Source organism: Stomoxys calcitrans, chromosome 2 (assembly GCF_963082655.1).
Source record: "Stomoxys calcitrans chromosome 2, idStoCalc2.1, whole genome shotgun sequence".
Classification (NCBI taxonomy): Eukaryota; Metazoa; Arthropoda; class Insecta; order Diptera; family Muscidae; genus Stomoxys; species Stomoxys calcitrans.
The window spans coordinates 18,945,870-18,964,960 of NC_081553.1; the positions used below are offsets into that span (position 1 = coordinate 18,945,870).

Sequence of the window (19,091 nt, forward strand, 5' to 3'; positions counted from 1 at the left end):
TACCGACTCAAATGGAAGGTATTTGAGAGTATGAAGACGATATTGATATCCAATTTTGGAGTCAAGTGTTTGGGGGGATATGAAGTTCAGTTTAGGGTGTGCTTTAGGGCGTCACCCCCTAAACTGAACTTCATATCCCCCCAAACACTTGACTCCAAAATTGGATATCAAATTCGTCTTCATACTCTCAAATATCTTTCATTTGAGTCCCATATTGTCATAATGGGTCAATTAAGCTATATGACGTATTTTTGGGAGGAAAAGCGCCACCTGGGCTTGAACGCAAATTTTAATGTCATATTCGTAATCTACTCCCAAATACCTTTCATTTGAGTCTCATATAGCCATGGTCGGCTAATATGCCTATTTGGGGGTGGGGCGACCTCCCATTACTTGGACCTAATATTTTTTGCCAAATTTGTAAGCTACTGCCTAATACTTTTCATTTGAGTCCCATATTGATAAAAACGCCGAATATATCTGTTTAGAGGAATTTTGGGGTTGGGGCAGCCCGCTGGGTACTTGGAGCAAAATTTTCATACCATATTCGTTTTCTAGTCTTCAAAATACCTTTAATTTGATAACCATATTGTGCCCATCGGTCCACTGTTGGTTTTGAGCGGCGATTTTGGAGTAGGGAGGAGGGACCGCTCCCATCCGAGACGTAAAAATTACACAATCTGTGGAAATTTTAAGAAAATCGGTTCAGCCGTGTTTGATTCTAAGAAGGAACAAACAAAAAACCGAGTCCCATATAGTCATGATGGGTCAAATGCCCATTTAAAGCATTTTTGGGAGGAAGGGTAACTCCCTATACTTCGAGGCATTTTTAGGAGGTAGGGTGACTCCCTATACTTCGATCTGATTTTGTATGCCAGATTCGTGATCTAATCCCGAATACCTTTCATTTGAGGCCCATATTGACATGAACATCCAATATCTCAGTTTGAGGGAATTTCAGGATTGGGGCGGCCCGATGGGTACTTTGACCCAAATTTTAATACGATACTCGTATTCTATTTTCCAATACCTTTCATTTGATACCTATATTGCCCCGATCGTTGCACTTTTTATTTTGGGTTGTGTTTTTGGCATAAAGGGGAGGGTCCGTACCCCTTCCGATACCGAAAAATTAATTAGCCTATGTTTCCTTCCAGACCAACCTACACAATGTGCGAAAATTTCGAGAAAATCGTTTATGCAGTTTTTCAGTCTATACGGAACAAACAAACCGAGCCCCATATATCCGTGATTGGCTAATGTGCCCGTTTTGGCCATTTTTGTGGGGGTTGGGTGACCCCCTATACTTGGACATGAATTTGTATGCCAGATTCGTTATCTACTTCTGCATACTTATAATTTGATACCCATATCGTCCTTGTCGGTCCACTTTTGATTTTGGGTGGTGTTTTCGGGTAAGGGGGGAGGGTCCGGCCCCTTCCGTTATCAATTAATTATAGAGTCTATTCCTGCGTCCTGACCATATTCGTAATCTACTTCCGAATATCTATCATTGGTGTCCCATATTGTCATGATCGCCAAATAAACCTATTTGAAGGGGTTTTGGGGCTGGGACGGCCCCCCCAGGTTCTTGGACCCACTTTTTTATTATGAAATTCGTACTCTACTCCTGAATACCTTTCATTTGAATCCCATATTGTCCTGATCGGTCCACTTTTATTTTTGGGTAATACTTTTGGGGTAAGGGGGAGGGTCCGCCCCCCTTCCGATATCAAAAAAATATTGTCCATAATTTTTCAAAATTAAATTTTCCTCAAAATTCAATTTTTTTGAAAATGTTTTTATTTCTGGAAAATTTTCCCAAAAAAAATGTTTATCCCCTGTGCCAAAAATAGCTAGCGGACCTACATTGTCCAAGGTGTTGTTTCTATAGATGTCCTTTGCTGCCCTCTGCAATTCGGTGTGTGTAAAGTGTTCAGGATATTGTCGAGGAAGCATTTGATGCTCTCAAGTACGCTTTTGGTCTACAAGTGTTTTTCCCTCTTTTTGTTCGCTCAGTGATGCAGACAAAGCGTGTCTCTGTTTTTGTACGGCGGGCGGGCTGATTTCATCATTACCAACCACTCTGGCCCACAGCTGATGTTGTTGTGTCTATTGTCGGTTTGGAGCATTCGAACATTGTTGCAGGATATCTCGGTGTTCGGATATCCTTAAAGCTGTAAATGAGTGAGCAACAAAGGGGGCGTGCGTTTTATTTGTTGGCCGTGTGCTTGGGTGCCAAAGCGCGTTTGTTTCACGCGTTTTCCCAATGTGCATGGGTGAGTGTGTGTGAATCCTTTGTCTTTGTCTCTTGCTGCTAAGGATGTTTGCCTTACAATGTGTGCGAGTGTCAATGTGTGTCGAATGGCAGTCCATTAAAGTGTTTTGTTTGTTTGTCCGTTTTGGTACTCAGCTGGTCCGTCTGTCTGTCTGTGGATGTACTATCGTTGTAATTAATGCTGTGGATGGTGAGCATGATGTTGCTGTTGCTTCTGTTGTGTGTTGTGCCACATTTTGTTGCAGTTTTCTCGTTGTTGTTCTTCTTCTCCTTTTTGCTCAACTACACATTTATTATTTAAGCACATTTTTGTTTGTGTGTGGGTGCTTGTGTGTTCATTTGTTCATGCATCGTTTATTTGATATCGCTTTGACTTGGCCAGGATAGTGGCTTCAAAGCATAGCCCACCACCACCACCACCCAGGATGCTGTTAAGGATGCCAGCGACAATGTTTCGTTTTGTTATTTGGCTGCAACCATTCGTTCTGCTGTTCACTCCCATTGTTAGATAATAATATCGCAAGTGTTGTTCTTGTTGTTGTTGTTGTTGGTGTACTTGTTGTAATAATCCATATTCTTAACACTTTGACCATTTTCATGGTATGTGAGTTCGAAATGGTTTTCTGTGAATTGAAAATTCCATGCAATGTAAAGAAGCTTAGAGAACGATCCTCCTCAAAAGGAATTTAAGTGTGCCATTAAACTCGTAAGGGCGATAGCAAAATACACTCCACAATACCAGTGCGAAGAGCACAGGTGTCATCTCGGGGGTCGATAGCGTTGCCATGCAATAAAGGACACTTAAAAAGTCGATATGGTTCCTTAGATTTAAGGTGTTATTATCGCCTAGAGTGAGATGGGATTGCGGAGATTTTTATGGTTTTGTGAAAAAATTACTGGAAATCAGACTTCTTTAGGTTAAAGTTAACTTTAATGAATGTTGTGTTCCAGGCTAAACCTCTGAGTGTTTCGGTCATAGGCAAATATATTTCTGTATGCCCAGGAACTTCAGCTACATGTCATTATTGGCACTCATGTCAATTGAATTCCAAGACTCACACTGAAAATGATGAAAAATAGTCCATAAAGTTGGAAAATTCTAAAACGATGACCATGTGTTTGTCCGTTTCTCCGTCCGTCTGGAAGTCCGTTTATTGTAGCCACGCTACAGCCCTTAAAGTTAAAATTCAAATTCTAAAATGAGCCAAATCGGATCATATTGAGATACCAGCCGAACCGGGCCCGAATATATCGAATTCGTGATATTGTAGCCTATGACGCTGAACGCGTTCCAGTCCTGGTGAGAACATCGGACAAAACGGTGTTTTTTCCCTTCTTAATGTTGGCGACATTTGCGAGATACAAAGCCATGCATGGTCATTTAACAAATTATCCCCAAAAAGGTGTCGCACCACGGGACGCCGTTCAGACTCGGCTATAAAAAAGGTCCCCTTTGAGTGAGTTTAAGCTTGAATCGAAAAGCACTCATTGGTGTGTGAGAATTTGTCCCTTCTCGGTTCCTGTTGGTAATGTTCTCATCAGGGGAGGGATGGCACCTCAGACATTTCGACTCGAATATGGATATCAAATTCGTTCTTTATTCCCAACAGAAATGAAGTTCAGTTTAGGGGGTGCTTTAGGATGTACCCCAAAACACTTGGCTCCAAAATTTGATATCAAATTCGTTTTCTACTCTCAAATACCTTTCATTTGAGTCTCATATTGTCAGAATGGGTCAAATAACCCATTTGACGTATATTTAGGAGAAAAAGCGCCACCTACACTTGAAAGCAAATTTTAATGTCATATTCGTAATCTACTCCCATAAACCTTTCATTTGAGTCCCATATAGTCATGGTCGGCTAATATGCCCATTTGGAGGTATTTGGGGCTGGGCGACCTCCCATCACTTGGGCCTAATGTTTTATGGCATATTTGCAATCTACTGCCTAATACTTTTCATTTGAGTCCCATATTGACATGAACTTCGAAAATATCTGTTAAGAGGAGTTTTGGGGTTGGAGGGTCCGCTGGGTACTTGGGCCCAATTTGAAATACCATATTCGTTTTCTGGTCTCCAATACCTTTCATTTGATACCCTTATTGTGCCCATCAGACCACTTTCGGTAATGGGTGGTGTTTTTGGGGTTAGGGCGAGGGACCGCCTCCACCTGTTGAGAAAATCGGTTTTGCCATTTTTCAGTCTATACGGAACAAACAAACCGAGCCCCATATATTCGTGATTGGCTAATGTGCCCGTTTTGGGCATTTTTGAGGGGTGGCGTGGCCCCCTATACTTCGATCTGATTTTGTGTGCCAGATACGAAATCTACTCCCAAATACCTTTCTTTTGAGCCCCATATTGACATGAACGTTCAATATGTCTGTTTGGGGGATATTTGGGGTTGGGGCAGCCCGATGGGTACTTAGAACCAAATTTTAAAACCATATTCGTATTCTACTCTTCATTGCCTTTCATTTGATATCTATATTGTCCTGATCGATCCACTTTTGATTTTGGGTTGTGTTTTTGGCATAAGGGGGAGGGTCCGTCCCCCTTCCGATAACGAAAAATTATGTAGCCTATGTTTCCTTCCAGACCTACCTATACAATATGCGAAAATTTCGAGAAAATCGGTTATGCCGTTTTTCAGTCTATACGGAACAAACAAACCGAGCCCCATATATCCGTGATTGGCTAATGTGCCCGTTTTGGGCGTTTTTGAGGGATGGCGTGACCCCTATACTTCGATCTGGTTTTATAGGCCAAATTCAAAATCTAATTCCGAATACCTTTCATTTGAGGCTCATATTGACATGAACGTTCAATATGTCTGTTTGGGGTTGGACCGGCCCGATGGGTACTAAGACTCAAATTTTAATACTGTATTCATATTCTACTCTCCAATACCTTTCATTTGATACCTATATTGCGCCGATCGTTTCACTTTTGATTTTGGGTTGTATTTTTGGCTTAAGGGGGAGGGTCCGTCCCCCTTCCGATAACGAAAAATTATATAGCCTATGTTTCCTTTCAGACCAACCTACACAATATGCGAAAATTTCGAGAAAATCGGTTCTGCCGTTTTTCAGCCTATACGGAACAAACAAACCGAACCCATATATACGTGATTGGCTAATGGGCCCATTTTGTAAGTGACCCCCTATATTTCGATCTGATTTTGTAGGCCAAATTCGAAATCTAATCCAAAATACCTTTCATTTGAGCCCCATATTGAAATGAACGTCCAATATCTGTTTGAGGGATATTTGGAGTTGGACCGCCCCGATGGGTACTTAGACCCAATTTTTAATACCATATTTGTATTATACTCTTTAATGCCTTTCATTTGATACCTATATTGTCCCGATCGGTCCCCTTTTGATTTTGGGTTATGTTTTTGGCATAAGGGGGAGGGTCCGTCCCCCTTCCGATAACGAAAAATTATATAGCCTATGTTTCCTTTCAGACCTACCTATACAATATGCGAACATTTCGAGAAAATCGGTTCCGCCGTTTTTCAGTCTATATGGAACAAACAAACCGAGTCTCATATATCCGTGATTGGCTAATGTGCCCATTTTGGACGTTTTTGTAGGGCAGGGGTGTCTCCCTATACTTGGAGATGAATTTGTATGCCAGCTTCGTTATCTACTCCCGCTTTCTTTTCATTTGATACCCATATTGTCCTTATCGGTCCACTTAAGATTTTGGGTGGTGTTTTTGAGGTAACGGTGGAGGGTCCGCCCATTCCGTTATCAATAAATTATAAAGCCTATTCCTACTTCCTGGCCATATTCGTAATCTACTCATGAATACCTTTCATTTGAGTCCCATATTGTCATGATCGCCAAATAAACCTATTTTAAGGGGTTTTGGGGCTGGGGCGGCCCTACAGGTACTTCGACCCAATTTTTTATATGAAATTCGTGCTCTACTCATGAAAACCTTTCATTCATGAATCCCATATTGTCCCGATCGGTCCGCTTTTATTTTTGGGTAATACTTTTGTGGTAAGGGGGAGGGTCCGCTCCCCTCCCGATATCAAAAAATTATATAGCCTATGTTTCCTTCCAGACCAACCTACATAATCTGTGAAAATTTCAACGGTTCAGCCGTTTTTGAGTGTATACGGAACAAATAAACAAACCGACAAACAAACACAAATTGAATTTTATATATAATGTAGGTGCCACAAAGAGCGACATCGATGACGAAAGAAGCGTTAATTGAAATTGTGAGCCCGTTTTATATGGGCTCATATTTAGGTATAGCTACCATTTAAATCAATCTCCCGATTGGGTACTTAGCCAATAAAAGCCTTAATACGCTGAAATATGCTCTAGCCTCCAAGCCGGGCCATTTTCAGATGTAGCTGCTATATGGACCGATATGCCGATTTGGTGCCTTGGGTCCTTACACACCGAACTTATTCTCCGATTTTACTGAAATTTATACCAGTGAGTAGCACTAGGCCCGCTGATATCCGCATCGAATATGGTTTATGTCGCGCGGTATTTAGATATTTATAAGATACAATACATAAGCCGCACGAGAGAGGAGGAAGAAAGCAGTATAGGAATTCGAGCAAGACAAACAGGGATAGTTTTAGAAAACATATGCTGAGATTTGGTTCCCCTGGAGGACCTTTATTGGACCCAAGGGAACGCGAGTCCACAGTGAATCTCAAGAAGTTCTTGATGTTGTGGGCAAGAAGATACAAAGTGATGTCCGTTGCGCTGAACAGGTTCGAAGTGTCGAAAGAAGCATTCAAGTGCTTAGGCTTCCTTAAACGCTGCAAGAACAACATCACTCCCTCTGATCTTCTTAACAACCATTCCACTTTCATAAGGACGAAAATGGAGTACAACTCACATGTATGGGCTGGAGCTTCAAAATCATCCTTGGAGCTACAGAACCGTGTATAAACAACAGCGATGGCTTTGATTGGAGACAATAGGGTATCCAACTCTATAGACCCTCTTAATCATCGTCGTAACATGGGTTGTCTGGCGCTTTTCTTTCGGTATTTTCATGGTGGGTGTTCGTCTGATATTCGTTTTCTTATTCCTGATGTAAGAATGGTTGTCACAAATACTCGACTTTCCAGGAACTCACACCCGTTCGAAGTTGATTTGCCAGCGGACCGGACAATGCATTACAGAGAGAATTCTTATTTCGCTCGAACCGTTCGTACATGGAATCGACTTCCCGATAATGTTTTTCCCACCCAATATGATATCCAGAGATTTAAGACAAATTTCACCTTTTCCACCCTCCAATTCCTAATTTCCATTCCCTGACGCAATGAACTGCATTCACAGCGGACATCCCCTGCGTGGTGGTAGATAAAAAAACACGGCCGAAAAATGAAAAAGGGGCAGAGGGCTGGGACGAATATCGCGAGGCCATGGGTTGGTTCAAGAAGGAGACAAGGGAGCGAAAAGGAGTTCCTGGGCGAAATTCTGCGGAGAATTATAGGGTACTAGTGGAGAGAATACGGAACTCGTGCCGAGCATAACCAGGGGAAGGTGAACCTACTGATGGACACACATTTACCAGGCAGCCAGGAAGAGCACGACGATTAGAACGTCGTAATACTACTACTACTAAATTTCGCATGAAGGCCACCGTAGCGCAGTGGTTAGCATGTCCGCCTATGACGCTGAACGCCTGGGTTCAAATCCTGCCGAGATCATCAGAAAAAATTTTCAGCGGTGGTTTTCCCTTCCCCTGGCAACATTTGTGAGGTAATTTGTATAACCATGTATAACTTCTCGCCGAAGAGGTGTCGCATTGCGGCACGCCGTTCGGACTCGGCTATAAAAAGGAGGCCCCTTATCATTGAGCTTAAACTTGAATCGGGCTGCTCTCATTGATATGTGAGAATTTTGCACCTGTTGCTTAGTGGAACGCTCATGGGCAAAATTTGCATTTTTTTTTTAAATTTCGCATGAACAGTCCATTAAGCAACAAGGGATACTTCTCTCATATCAATGAGTGCAGTACCAATAAAAAAATTAAGCACAATAATAAGGGCTCTCCTTTTTTATGCTGAGTCCGAATGGCATGCCGAAGAGTGACACCACTTGATGGAGAAGTTTTAACATGGCAGAATACCTCACAAAAGTAGCCAGCATCAGTAAGGGTGAAAACCAACGGTGAAAAATTGTCTGATGTTCACGCCAGGATTTTAAACCAGGCATTCGGAGTCATAGGCGGATATATTAACCTCTACGCCACGGTGACCTCCTATCGTAATACCCACAAGGTATGAATCCATTAAAGATCTTGGTCGGCTACATCGTGGACGGGGAAAATTGGTGTGGATGTTTTCAACTTCGGCTGAACTACATGGCATCATCCCGGCGCTTCTGCAAGAGTACCTTGGGTTCATTCTGCCATGGCTGGAACGGATTTTCAAGGCGAGCTTGACATTGTCCTACATACCAAGGGCAAGGACCCAGACCTCCCGGTGATATTTATCCCTTAAGCGGAACAAATAAACCACAGTCCTGCGAAGGATTATAGCCCAATAAGTCTGTCATCGTTTTTACTTTAAACACTGGAAAGACTAGTAGACCTGAAGGTGAGGGAGGGACTGACACTGGAGAAATTCAGTAGGGCATAACGTGTATACCTCGGGAGAGGTCGGTGTTGACGGTGGTCCTAAATGTTGCGGTACCAGAAGTTGAGATGTTTCTCCAACGGAAGTAGTACAACAACGTGGAGATAGGGTCGATAGTCGCCGCCCTAGACCCCACGGGGATTCACCTGAGTGTCTCCAGGTGGAAGGATAATATGCTTCGTGGCAGAACTATTAATGCGGAAGAGTATGCCACGAAGGGATCCTCCACGTGCCTTTTGTCGAACTACTGAAACACTGGAAAGACTGGTAGACCTGAAGGTGATGGAGGAACTGACACCGGAGAAATTCAGTGGGGCACAACGTGTATACCTCAGAAGAGGTCGGTGTTAAAGGTGGTCCTATATGTTGCGGTACCAAAAGCCGAGATTTTTCTCCAACAGAAGTAGAACACGATTCCTCGATATTGAGTTGGCATTAAACAACGAGGAAATAGGGTCGATAGTCGCCGCCCTAGACCCCACGGGGATCCACCATAGTATCTCGAGGTGGAAGGATGATATGCTTCTTGGCAGAAATATTAATACGGACGAGTATGCCATGAAGAGATCCTCCACGTGCTTTAATGGTACTGCTGAACATAGTAGAGGAGATGTCCAGCGCGAAGGTAGTGACAATGGAGGATTCTGTGGATGGATGTCGGATTGCTTCGTGGCAGAACTATTAATGCGGACGAGTAGGCCACGAAGGGATCCTCCACGTGCCTTTTGTCGAACTACTGAACTTAGTAGAGAAGAAGGCCAGCGCGGAGGCAGCGACAAGGTGGGAGTCTGTGGGTGGATGTCGGATTGCCAGGTAACACTGGCCAGCTGTTGACCAGAAGCGGAGGAGGGAGTTGGGGGCCCTTGATCACCTTGGCCACTGAGTACGATTACTGGAGTCATAGCCGGACACTGTGCTATAGGCCAAAACGTCTACTGTGGACTATGTTGTGATGAGGATAAGAAGGAGATGATTGAACACCTGCTCTGTTAAGGCGCGGATCTACAGGGGTAAAGATACCTGGATAGAAGGTCACCGGAGTTCACTGTATTTCATCATCATAACTTCACCTAGTCTTTATTTTTATACCCTCCACCATAGGATAGGGGCATACTAATTTCTTCGTTCCATCAAAATATTGATCTGAGATCTAACAAAGTATTTATATTCTTAATAGTCGTAACATTCTAAGTCGATTTAGCCATCGATTTAGTCGAAAGTGCGCTTACTTTCGAAGGCATGAAGCTAGGCGCCTAAAATTTTTCACAATTACTTCCTATTAGTGTAGGTCGGATGGGTTTATAAATGGGATATATCGTTCCATGTTTGGACATAGCTCCAATAAAAACCGATCTCAGATCATGACTTCTTAAGCCCCTAGGGCGCGCAGTTCTTATCCGATTTGTGTGAAATCTTGCATGAGGTGTTTTGCTATGATTTTCAAGAAATATGCCCAGTATGGTTTTCTCCCGGTTATACTTCTAGGGCCCCTAGATTTGGCTAAGATTTTGTACAAAGACTTGTTCTGTTACATTAATTATGTGCCCGAATTGGTCCATGATCATATAAAGCTCCTATACAAACCGATCTCCCGATTTGGCTGAAATTGGGAGATGGATTCTACTATGATCTCCAACATCCAAACCTAGTATGGTCCGAATCGGTCAGTAACCTCCATAGCAAAGCATTTCGTATCCATTATCCTTTGTTTGCTAATAAAAGGATATCGGGCAAGGAACTTTACAAATTCGATCCATGGTGGATGGTGGATAAGATTCGCCACGGCCGAACTTATCACTAATGAGCCTTTTAAGGGATCAAAACCTAACGTCAGAAGACCGAGCTTTATGACGGCTAAATCACGGCATGGATATAAATCATGTATTGTGGATGTGCCTTTAATGGGCTCAAGATTTTAAATCAGAATATCTGTCTACATGGTAAATATATCCAAATATATATTGTGTTCGTCACATATGGCGAGGTAGTTGCAGGAGTTCGAAATTCTTCCACAGTCGGATGACATCCATGCTGAATATCGAACAGATCGGATCGTATTTAGAAGTAGTTGTTGTTGTATCCACATTTGCATGTGGAGGTGGTGACTCTCCTTCTATAGGTCAGCAAGCTCGTTCCGATCCATGGGTCGATCGCCGCGGGAAAATTATTGCCATTGGTTTTAAAGGCAGCAATAATTCGCCTTGCCATATGGAGATTTATAAGCAATTCAGTATCTAAGCAAGAGCAGAGGTCGCCCGGCCTCACAATGAGACTGTCCACTCGATACCACTGATTGTCCACAATTGCAGTTGCAGCTACTATGTGTGTAGCATTGCACTATCCACAGCCGTTGGACGCGCTCGATAGCTACAAGCTAAGTTTCTAGTGATAATGAAGAGCTTCACACAGGTTGGAGCTCAAAGTTCCAGCCTGTGTGCTGCTCATAGCTATTCCGTGCCAAGATAGCTATAATAATCGGGGACAGTGATGTGTATAAGACCGGAGGCCACCGTAGCGCAGAATGAAAATTGCGATCTGCACAGTGAAAAAGCAAAGAACAAACAGTCAAGCAGATATGGCTACATCGACGCACAGAGTTCTTCTGAGTAGATCCCACCGTGATACAGAGTTTAGCTTGTTCGCCAGGAAAAAACGTCAGCGATCGTCATCCTCTTAGTATTGGGTTGCCCAAAAAGTAATTGCGGATTTTTCATATAGTCGGCGTTGACAAATTTTTTCACAGCTTGTGACTCTGTAATTGCATTCTTTCTTCTGTCAGTTATCAGCTGTTACTTTTTGCTTGCTTTAGAAAAAAAGTGTAAAAAAATTATACTTGATTAAAGTTCATTCTAAGTTTAATTAAAAATGCATTTATTTTCTTTTAAAAAATCCGCAATTACTTTTTGGGCAACCCAATAGTATGATGACGATTTTTGTAAGGTATTCGGCTTAGTTAAACTTCTCTGATATGTGGTCCATTCGGACGGGGCTTTAAAAAAGCGGTCCCTCATCTATGAAGCCACATTTTAATTGAGAGAAGTATCCCCGCTGTTCCGTAATAGAATTTTCATCGTAAAATGCAATTTTGGATAAAGAGCGGACCTTCCGATTTGAAGTCTCACACAATGATCCAATATCGCTGAAATTTCGAACAGTGAGGTGTATTAGAATCCAAGACCCTTGTGCCGAATAGGTTTCTCATAGTGCCATATTTGGAGATAGCTGTCATACAGAACCAATCTTCCGAGGTTAAGGTCTTGGGTTCATAAATGCAAATTTGCCTTTGAAAACATTCCGTTAAGGAACTTTTGACATAACAATGAGTGCTGCCCGATTCAAGTTTTTAAGCTTAATGATGAGTGACCTCCGTTTTAAAACCGAGACCGAACGGAGCGCCGATACCTCTGTGCAGAGAAGTTTTTGTATGACATAGTACCTCACAAATGTCGCCAGCATTCGAACCCCGTTCCTCAATGGAATCTTCATGGGCAAACTTGTTGTTATTTTGTTGAGTTGTATAAGAGGAGACGTTTTCATTGCTCAAAATGTTCTCAATCGGATCACATTTAAATATAACTACAAATAGACGGATCTATTGATTTTCGTTCTTCAGACCACAAAAAGCTTATTTTTCATCCAAATGAGACGAAACAGAGATTTGTTTTAGACCCTTTGTCGTTCTTGCCAAATATGGTACGAGGGCTACCTTTTATATTTCGGGATTGGACAACCCTTGTGTTGCAATCTGCCAACTGACAGCTCTATCGTAAAGCTTAACATTTTTGAGGTTATACGTACTCAGAACTTCGTGACATACGAGCGCTATTTGTGTTGTTTACAGTAACTTGAAAGATTAATCTCGCCCAGAAAATGGAATTAAATCGTTAATGTTATTTTTTACAACCTTCGACGTGGAGTAACTCAACAACAGTGCATCGATGAATTTTATCCAATTTATGGCGATGAAGCTTCATCAAGGATCAGTGTTTATCGATGGTATGATGAATTCAACCGAGGTAGTAGCTCACTTCAAGACGAATTTCGTGAAGGTTGCTGTTCCAAAAACCATTGGTATGCCAACTGATATTGCAAGATCGTCATATGAACTATATTGACATTGAGACAACCTTAGGCATTAGTGGGACTAGCATACATTCAATATTGCATGAACATTTGATCGTTCAAAAAAATTTGTTCGCGTTGCATCCCACACAATTTGTCAATCGCTCAAGGCATCTCTTCTTAGGCAAAAAAAGGATAAAAGAAACAATTTTCTCTGCTATTAGAGCGATATCAGGAAATGGTCCGGTTCGGACCACAATTAAATTATATGTCGGAGACCTGAGTAAAATGTCAGCTAATTCGAATAAGAATTGCGCCATTTGGGGGCTCAAAAAGTAAAATAGAGAGATCGATTTATGTGGGAGCTGTATCAGGCGATAGACCGATTCAGACCATAGTAAACACTAATGTTGATGGTCATGAGAGGATCCGTCGTACAAAATTTCAGGCAAATCGGATAATAATTGCGACCTCTAGAGACTCAAGAAGTCAAGATCCCAAGATTATATGGCAGCTATATCAGGTTATAGACCTATTTGAACCTTATTTGACACAGGTGTTAAAAGGCCGAATAAAATACGTCATGCAAAAGTTCAGCCAAATCGGATAGGAATTGAGCCCTCTAGAAGCTCAAGAAGTCAAGTCCCCAGATCGGTTTATATGACAGCGATATCAGGTTAAGGACCGATTTGAACCATACTTGGTACAAATGTTGGATATCATAACAAAATACTTCGTGCACAATTTCATTCAAATCGGAAAAGAATTGCGCCCTCTAATGGCTCAAAATCGGTTTATATGGCAGCTATATCAGGTTATCGACCGATTTGAACCATACTTAGCACAGTTGTGGGAAGTCATTGCAAAACACGTCGTGCAAAATTTTATTCCATTCGGATAAGAATTGCGCCCTCTATAGGCTCAAGAAGTCAAGACCCAAGATCGGTTTATATGGCAGCTATATCAAAACATGGACCAATTTGGCCCATTTACAATTCCAACTGACCTACACTAATCAGAAGTATTTGTGCAAAATTTCAAGCGGCTAGCTTTACTACTTCGAAAGTTAGCGTGCTTTTGACAGTCAGACTAGAATTGTACTAGACCCCCCGATATTCAAATAAATTATGGTCCATATCGGTACATATTTAGATGCAGCTACATATGGGGTCAATCTGGTGATTAAAGGTCTTAAACCTATAACAGCCGCATTATTTGTTCAAATTCGTCGAACCTTAGAAGAGAGAGTTGTACTATGCCCTAATATCCGAATCTAGGTTTCATATAGGGCCGATATGGTTCATATTGGACCACCTTTAGATTAAGCTGCCCTATAGACCAAACTGTAGATTTGGGGACTAAAGCCCATAAAATGCAAATTTTTTACTCGATTTTACTGAAATTTGGAATATTTAGTTGTATATCAAGCCCCTCGATAACCTTGTCGAGTATGGTCGAATTTGGATCAAATTTTGATGTATAGGTATAATATACATATACCGATCTTCAGAGTTGGTGTCTTGAGCCTGAGAATCAGGGTCTGAGATATGGCATACCACTGGGCTAGACCTAGGGGTCTCAATATAAACCCAGAAAAGATTAAGATCTGGCTGTTCACAAGGAAGACGATGTTGGGCCAATTTGACCCACCAAGTTTCTACAACAGCACGATTTCGATATCTGACAAGTTCAAATACTTATGAGTGATCTAGACCAGGAAACTGAAGTGAAAGTGTCACATTCGAGAGAATACCGGGAAGGCCTATAAAGGTTACCGGATGAGCGTATTAATATTCACACCCTTTTTTCAACCTAACCTAAAGTAAAGTTTTCATAGCTGATAGATTTTTTCATATTCTTGTTAGATTTACCAGCTTAGACCAATGTGTTTTTATTTCCTGCTTCTATTTTAAATAGAAATGCAAAACAAGAAAATCCCATCAAAGAGTCTCAACAATTGGGGGCGGACTGCAAGGATCGCGATTTCAGTCTTTGCCAGAGGCCTCATCAGCTTGCGATGGCTCTAAAAAATTGCTTGTTTCCAATTACTTACTAATTAGAGAGCAATGCAATGGTAAAAGCAAGTCCTTCGAATGAAACGTTGGGTCTTGTTATTCAACCTTTTCTTATAGCGAGGTAAGAAACAAGTAAAAGCGTACTAAGTTCGGCCGGGCCGAATCAAACATACCCTTCACCATGGATCACATTCGAGTTCTTTTCCCGGTATTTCTTTTTTAACAAACAAAGAACTAAAGAAAAAATTTGGAGTCAAGTCCGATTCGAACCATAATTGAATTGGATATTGGAAATCATAGTAGATGTCATTGTGTATAAGAATTGCGCCCTTTAAGGTCTCCAGAAGTAAAATGGAGATATCGGTTTATATGGGAGCTATAACAGGCTATAGACCGATTCAGACCATATTTGACACGTTTGTTGAAGGACATTTCAGCCAAATCGAGTTATAATTGCGCCCTCTAGAGGCTCAAGATCCAAGATCGGTTTATATGGCACCAATATCAGGTTATGGACCCATTTAAACCATATTTGCCACAGTTGTTGGAAGTCATACCAAAACACCATGTGCAAAATTGTTGCCAAAGCGGATAAGAATTACGCCATCTAGAGACTCAAGAAGTCAAAATTCAAGATCGGTTTATATGACAGCTATATCAGGTTATGGACCGATTTGAACCATACTTAGAACAGTTATTGGAAGTCATAACAAAACATCTCATGCAAAATTTCGGCCAAATCGGATAAGAATTGCACCCTCTAGTGGCTCAAGAAGTCATAACAAAACATCTCATGCAAAATTTCAGCTAAATCGCAAAAGAATCACGCCCTCTAGAGGCTCAAGAAGACCCCAGTTCGGTTTATATGGCACCTATATCAGGTTACTGATCGATTTCAACCATACCTTGGAATTTATAACAAAGTACCTCGTGCAAAATTTCAGCCAAATCGGATATGAATTGCTCAAGTGGAAGTCAATCTAGAAGTCAAGATTCAAGATCGGCTTAAATGGCAGCTATATCAAAACATGGACCTATATGGCCCATTTGCAATTCCAACTGACCTACACTGATATGAATTATTTGTGCAAAATGTCAAGCGGCTAGCTTTACTCCTTCGAAGGTTAGCGTGCTTTTGACATATAGACGGATGGACATGGCTAGATCGAATTAAAATGTCATGATGATCAGAGTATATTGGGTTGCCCGAAAGTAATTGCGGATTTTTTAAAAGAAAGTAAATGCATTTTTAATAAATCTTAGAATGAACTTTAATCAAATATACTTGTTTACACTTTTTTTTTAAAGCAAGCTAAAAGTAACAGCTGATAACTGACAGAAGAAAGAATGCAATTACAGAGTCACAAGCTGTGAAAAAATTTGTCAACGCCGACTATATGAAAAACTGCAATTACATTTTGGGCAACCAATACAATCCCAACTGACCTACACTGATATGAATTATTTGTGCAAAATGTCAAGCGGCTAGCTTTACTCCTTCAAAAGTTAGCGTGCTTTTGACATATAGACAGACGGACATGGCTAGATCGACTTAAAATGTCATGATGATCAGAGTAAATATACTTTACGGGGTCTTAACAGTTATTTCGAGGAATTACAAACAAAATGACGAAATTAGTATACCCCCATCTTATATACAAATTAAAATCTAACCGCCGGCATCTCTACAAAAAAGACATCTGATGAGTCTTCTGACAAAGGCCGAAATCGCGATACTAGCAACCCACCCCCTATACATTTAATGTACGATGGGGTGCCTGCCTGACTAATGGTCGAAACCACGCAATTTTTCGAAGCAGTTAAGCTAAGCGCTTGAAATTTTGCACAAATTCTTCTTATTAGTGTTGATTGGTAGGGTCAGATCGGTCAATGTTTTGAATTTTTGATCTTCTAGACGTTATAATTCGTATCTCATTTGGCTGAAGTCTTGCACATTGTGTTTTGTTATGGCTTCCAACAACTGTGTCAAGTATGGTTCAAATCGGTTCATAATAAAATATTGCCCAAAAAGTAATTGCGGATTTTTTAAAAGAAAGTAAATGCATTTTTAATAAAACTTAGAATGAACTATAGAGAGTGATATATTTCACTCATAAGCCCTCATAGGAAATCAATATTTGGATGCGCTACAAGCTGAATGTTAAAATTAAAACACCCTCGCATTCTCTAGTGTTTAAAAAAAAGCCCCCAAATGAATTTGTTAACATTTCCGGCTAACCTTCAAAACAAACAGTTTACTCGGATCACAAAAGCTATGATGTAAAATAACAAAATTAACTTATTACACTTATTTTCATTGTAGTCCCTGGCCTGCAGCCTGGTGTTCTTGACTTGGCCTATTCCGCCATCAACTTACCTTTAATTGCATGCCCTCAGCTGGATTAAGTTCTTCGGCACCCTGGCGTAGACCATTGAGGAAACGTGCAAAGACCGTGGTATGTCGTTTGCGCTTGTTACGTCCTTCTGCAAAATGGCAAAAAGATGCCAGAGACAAACGTTAAAACGGTAACGGATATGGTAACAATGCCAAACATTTATTTTATTTAATTTTTGTTTTTTTTTTGTTGGCGGAAAAAGCCTTGAGGCTCTTTGGTTTTACTCTACCTGTTGCCGAGAATTCATAAAAGAAATTTGACCGTGCTCCAGGATAACTGTGCTGCATGCCACCGCCGCCGCCACCGCCTACACCGCCCACACCAACACCACTTCCTGTTGAACTTAAATTAACCGTTGACTTGGAATCGATAACATTACGTGCCATGCGATTGGACAAATCATTTTGGGCATAGCTATAGATTTCATTCTCTTCACGATTCGATAAACAGCTCGAGGGCTACAATGCCAACACAAAACAAAAGAAGATAACCATCAATAAGCGACTAATTGGAGAGCAACAACACTTACCAGATATTTGCCAGGCACATACAAAGGCTGACTATGGCTAGCCGGCATAATGGATTGATGGGCTATATTGCCAGTTATCATGGCACTGACGCCCATGCCACAGCTTGTGCCAGCCCCCGCACTGGCACCACGTCTTAGGGTATTCGAGCCGCCGGTAGTTTGTGAGCCCATACGCAAGTGACGCTCTTTCCACTTGGACACTCTGGCCAGCTCAATGGCATCGAGGACATCTTCATAAGGCATATTGATCTCTTTGCTGTAGTGACTGGCCAAACCTTCCAAATAGCCACGTTTTCCTTCCTAAAAACAGAAGAAAAAGAAAAGTAATATAAAATTCCAATTACAAAACAATTAATGTTGAGTTTCTTAAAAAAAAGTGAAAGCGCCTTAACCATGTCAGGGCGAAATCCTACAAGCAAAAAAAAAAAATAATTCGTTTCTCATAAAAGACATTTTCTCCAAGTAAACTTCTGACAATACCTTCGATTCTGGATAAGTTGATGAACATATGAAGGGGTTTCAACCAGTTTTTCTCTATTTAAAAATTATGCATATCCTTTGTAATTTTACAAAACATACTGCATATTGAGAAGGATCCCCGTTAAAGTTTTACCAGTTATAAGCAGATCTAAATTGTTAATTTAATCTCTTTCAGAGTTAATTTGGATTTATTTCGATGTTGTGATACACAATTATATTAAAGGCCCTCCATTTTCGCACAACTCTTTTATGGTTTTTTATAATGGTTTCCTATATTCGTTATGCTATAAATAAAACAAAAATGACTTATGGACGTTGCTGTTTTGGCACATTTAAATAACAACTTTGTAATGGATATTGATTTATCGCGTTAATATTACCCAAAAATGTGTGTGCCTTAAAAATTCTTGTTTTTTCTCGTACCTGGCAGCCATTTGTCTGTTGCTCTAATAATTTTTGTCATTGGATATATCAGCATTTTTGTACCTAAGGTGAAAACATCCGATTATTCAAGCTGCTTAACATAATGACTGTCATTTGCACAGTCAAAAACATTTTGGTGTGTTAGATTATGTCTATGTGCAAAACCATGGTCTTGCTTGGGATTATTTTCTTATCTAGGTACACAATAATGTGTAATAGTGTGAGTATTTTTGCCCATCACTGGTCTATGTGACCCTTCTCTCTAGTAGGAGAGAGACT

General features: G+C 41.0%; 1 protein-coding gene across 6 annotated transcripts in view; it reads right to left on the minus strand.

Moving 5' to 3' along the window:
• The window catches only part of LOC106091387 (uncharacterized), a 509,131-nt gene that overhangs the window by 42,479 nt on the left and 447,561 nt on the right, over nucleotides 1-19,091 (minus strand). For all 6 annotated transcript variants that reach the window (XM_059363454.1, XM_059363453.1, XM_059363451.1 and 3 more), the window contains 3 exons: nucleotides 17,910-18,209; nucleotides 17,610-17,838; nucleotides 17,362-17,468 (listed from right to left, as the gene is read on the minus strand). In XM_059363454.1, the coding sequence (XP_059219437.1) occupies nucleotides 17,362-17,468; nucleotides 17,610-17,838; nucleotides 17,910-18,209 (636 nt within the window). The remainder of the gene's footprint in view (nucleotides 1-17,361; nucleotides 17,469-17,609; nucleotides 17,839-17,909; nucleotides 18,210-19,091) is intronic.